This window comes from Solanum stenotomum, chromosome 8 (assembly GCF_019186545.1).
Source record: "Solanum stenotomum isolate F172 chromosome 8, ASM1918654v1, whole genome shotgun sequence".
Classification (NCBI taxonomy): Eukaryota; Viridiplantae; Streptophyta; class Magnoliopsida; order Solanales; family Solanaceae; genus Solanum; species Solanum stenotomum.
Window position 1 is genome coordinate 14639203 of NC_064289.1, and position 5100 is coordinate 14644302.

At 32.0% G+C, this 5100-nt stretch overlaps 1 protein-coding gene across 1 annotated transcript; it reads left to right on the forward strand.

Moving 5' to 3' along the window:
- Positions 1-728: 728 nt before the first annotated feature.
- Positions 729-2803, forward strand: LOC125875063 (cytochrome P450 72A397-like). The gene is made up of 5 exons (XM_049556132.1): positions 729-996; positions 1081-1298; positions 1390-1634; positions 1754-2099; positions 2221-2803. The coding sequence occupies exons 1-5, from the start codon at positions 729-731 to the stop codon at positions 2638-2640; spliced, it is 1497 nt and encodes a 498-aa protein (XP_049412089.1). The 3' UTR covers positions 2641-2803.
- The last annotated feature ends 2297 nt before the right edge of the window (positions 2804-5100 follow it).

Consider the following 5100-nt stretch of genomic DNA (forward strand, 5'->3'; position numbering starts at 1 on the left):
ACTCAAATTCAAGAGACAAGTACTTCTCGTCAGTGGCGGATTTAGAAATTTTATTCCATGGGTGCTCAATTATTTTTAATTTGAGAATTGCTATATAAAGTGGGTGCTTAGTTAATAAATTTGAATGAATTATTGGATATTACAAACAAATATTAGTGTTTATTGCAAAAAGCAATGGATGCTTAAGCACCCATAATCCATAACATACATCCGCCACTGCTTCTTGTCATAAATTTTTCATATTCAAAACTCAAATTACTTGTATTTCTATGACAGCACGCACTTTAATGGCAACTCTTTTAAATTTGAATCATAAAAAAAAAGTAAAAATAGGCCCATTAAATAGAACATATGACGTGTCCATTTGCATGTTACTTTATTTCTAGGTATTTGCATCAGTAATGACATTGTCATACGCATTTATTGTATTATATTATATGTATATTTTATTTATCTTTTTGCCGGATACTTTTTACTTAGTTTATTTTTTAGTTGATACATTTATTAATAAAATAATTCTAGTTGAAATAGTAAATTTATTAGTATTTTATTTCTATCAACGGAGAAAATTTTAAAATCAATTTGTTACATTAGAAAGATTCAATTTCTTTTCAAAACATTTGATGGACCCACTTTGGCAAATATAAGAACTAGAAAGCAAAGGGGAAATTTTAGTCCAATAAACCTTTGCTCTGCTCTTGTACATCTCAACAGAATACTCTCACTTGATGGCAATTGCAACAGTAATTGGTGCAACAATTGGTATTTTGATATCGATTTTTTGTGTAAAATCGTTTTACACATTATGGTGGTGGCCAAAGATGATCGAAAAGAAGCTGAAGAAGGAAGGTATTCATGGGCTGCCCTACCAATTTCTGTTTGGAAATCTGAAAGAGATGACGAGAATGTCTAGAGAAGCAAAGAAAACACCCATAGTAAATCATGATATAGTTCCTTGGGTTAATCCTTTTATTCTTCGTCTTTCTAAAACTTACGGTAAGCCAGCCATGCCATGTATATAATTCTTTAACATTCCATATATTTTGTTAAAACTTTACTAATTAGGTATATATGGTGCAGAGAGATTATTTGTGATGTGGGCTGGACCAACACCTCGTATTGTAGTATCAGATCCAAAGCTAATTAAAGAAGTGGTGAACAGACATAATGAATTTCAGAAGCCTCAAGCCAATGCCTTCATTGACATGTTTGTTACTGGACTTGCTAGTTACAATGGTCAAAAATGGGACCACCATAGAAAGATACTAAACCCTGCTTTTCATATAGAGAAGATTAAGGTATGTATTATATATACTACTTACTTATTATTTCATCTCTTCTTTTTGGATGACCATTCATTTTCCTATTTTTTTTATGTGTGACTCACAGAGGTTGTACCCAGCATTTTGTGAGTGTTGTGATGAAATGATAAATAGATGGGAGGAATTGGTTAGCAAAAGTGGAAGTTGTGAGTTGGATGTGGCAGATGAATTCCTAAATGTAGGTGGAGATGTTATATCTAGAGCTGCTTTTGGTAGCAATATTGAAGAAGGAAGGACTATTTTCATACTTCAGAAAGAGCAGTGCGATCTTATTTTGGCTTCTCCATTTACTCTTTTCTTTCCCTTACTGAGGTGATCCGGCCAGTATATATTTATCTAATTTCTTCAAAAATATATATATATGTATACATACTATCCATTAATGTTATAACATACATACATGTATATATGATGAGATTTTAACTACGCAGATTCTTTCCAACAGCATCAAACAGAAGAGCAAGATACATCTACAAGAAAGTGTTATCATTGATTAACGGAATAATAGAGAAGAAAAAAGACACTATGCGAAGAGGAGTCTCACAAAGTGATGATATTTTAGGGTTACTCTTAAAAGGAGGACTATCAACCACTGAAATAATTGAAGAATGTAAGGAATTCTATCTTGCAGGACAAGATACAACCACAGCTTTGCTCTCTTGGACATTGGTTGCCTTGAGTATGCACCCTGAGTGGCAAGACAAAGCTAGAAATGAAGTGTTTCAAGTCCTTGGAAAAAACAAACCAAAGTTTGAGGACTTGAATCAATTAAAAATAGTAAGCTCTCTCTTTATGATATGATACAGAGTCCTAATTTTACACTACTCATCAGTACTATATATAAACATGTCATTAATTAATATATATTTGTGTGTTGTCTTGTGCTAATTAATACTAGATGAACATGATCTTCCAAGAGGTGTTGAGATTATATCCAGCACTCACCCTTATGCGAACCACCGTAAAGAACACTAAATTGGGAGATATGACAATTCCTGCAGGAGTACAAATATTTGTGCCTATATATATAGCACATCGCGATCCCCAAGTATGGGGAGACGATGCATTGATGTTCAATCCAAATAGGTTCTCAGAAGGGGTATCCAAAGCTGCAAAAGAGCCCTTGTATTTCCCCTTTGGTTGGGGTCCTCGAATGTGCATTGGTAATAACTTTGGCATGGCAGAAGCAAAGCTCGTTTTATCTCAAATTCTGCAGCGTTTTTGGTTTAAGCTCTCTCCTTCCTATGTTCATGCCCCTCAGGCAATACTCGTTATGAAGCCTCAGTATGGTGCTCAGATAATCCTCAACAAGCTTTGACCTTTCAATTATAAGTACTAGCACTAGTTCAATAAATCAGGTTGAGATGTATTCTGCTGCTATTAATTCTGCATTTCAATACCATGTTATTTTCTACTTGTATGTGTAACAACTTTATTCTCTCATTACCACTATGAAATTATTCTGTTCCTACTTGTCATAATTAGTTTTCGTCTTTACTTTGGTAAACCATCCCGCCGGCAGAAGTAGTGTCATATTTATTATACGTATTCACTGTTCACGGCAATAATTCAACAAAACAATTTCTACTTTTTATTATCAGAAAAAACATTTGAACATAAATGTAGAAGAATTAGAAAAATTATTTCGAAAACAATTTCTACTTGTATATGTTCACTTGATTTCGTTGTATCAATGAATACAATCACACTTGCTTGTATGCGCTAAGTTCAGTAGACTATATTCTCTCTCATATGACGAAATATAATGAAAAATACATACATAGAAGAGAATAAGAATACCTAAATCTACGCAAATACAATAAAATAAACATTCGTCAGTATAATTATGACATTTTAGTGTGATACTCTGAAATATAGTAATACATACAGTTATTGTATCACTTTTTCCCTCTTTTTCCCATCCTAACTTTAACTAAAAACTGAACAGTTTGCTTATTAGATCTCAATATTTAAATTTGCCGTTCGTTGTATTTTATACTTTTTCATTATCAACTTCTAGTATGTAAATTCTCCAACTTTCATTGGACATGGATCAAATTAAAGTATAACCGACTAATCAACCTAAAGTTTAAATGGCAAACTATATAATTAGACACACTTCATTACCATATATACTATAATTATTTAAACTTTCAAAATATTACGTATCTTATCACTAATTAAGAATTTCGTACGTATCTTATACTTAGATATATGTATATTTGCTACTAGATACACAAAAATAGGGAAAGAGACGAGTGAAATTGGGGAGGAAGGTGAGCAAGATTCATATGTATCACAGATACATGGAAATCACACTAGATACGTGTATTTGTATGTATCGACTGATTCACATGTATCTGGGATATCAAGTACATGGGAGAGGGGAGAGGGAGGCGAGCGAGATTTGCTATGTATCCCAGATTTATGCGAATCCACTTGGATACAATGTATCTAGAACAAATTACACCTAAATTTGATTCCATATATCTGAGATATATGTATATGGAGACACCAAAATCTAGTAAGATACGTAATATTACAAACTAGAGTGTATCTAAGTAATTAGCTCTTAAACTAGAGTTCCCCAAATTTAAATGAGAAAGTTACAAAATAGCAAACATCTAGAGTATATTATGTAATATAGTTTCGATTATTTTTAACTTGTGGCTACAGTTTCGCGAAATTTCGCTACTATTTTATGATTGTATAAATCAAGAATTTGTATAATTTATCCCTGATTGTATAAATTAGAATTTGTATAATTCGATTTCTGAGTGTATAAATTCAGAAGTTTTATATGCTTACCCTAGCTATTTGTATGCGATTTATGACAAATTCATAATAAATTACTCTGTTTGTATATTGGCAAGCAAAATATACAAACAGAGTTCTAAGAAGTTTCCAAATATATAAAAATACAAAATTTGTATATACTTATTGTGTTTATATATTCACAAGTGAAATATACAAACCATAGCTTTCATTTGTATATTTGCAAGCGAAATATACAAACCGCAGCCTTCATAGCAAACGAAACTATAGATATGGAGCACAACTACGAAACTATAGATATGGAGCGCAACTACGAAACTATAGCTATATTATATATATTATCTTCGCTATTTCTGAAATTTTCTCAATTAATAAAACATGTACTTGGGCCTGAGCTTGAGTCTGTCGAATGAATAACCAAATGGGCCTGCTCAACAGACTGCTACCAAATTACCGACTAAATTTGCGAGGGAGTAAACATTTTCGGAACCAAATAGCAGAATTTTTGTTGGTTTTTCCTTGAAGGTAATTAATTTCAAATATATACGTTAAATAATTAGGTTACAATAAATATTATTATGATTTTAATGATATAAAAATAGCTAAAACTCATAGAAAGTGTGCAAAGATTATATAATAATGTTTGTCAAAAGTCATAAAAAGTATATAGTGACTATATAGTATAGTTTATCTATAAATGAACTACACACTGACTATATATTATGATACATTGGAAAAGTTAAATATAGCTTAACTATACCTGAAGTATACACTAACTGTACATGAAATATATATTAACTATTCAATCTCTAAGCAACTCAAAATCACCTCTAAGCAGTCCCAGGACAGAGAAAAAGTCGAAGAAGAAGAATTGTCGCGTCAAACCGGCTGAAAATGGCCATGGGTAAATAAGTCTGCCGAAGGATAACATGGTGTAACTATCAAAAAGAAGATTAAAAAGATAGAGATGCCTTCCAAGGGGACATGGTATAAAGGCAAAGAG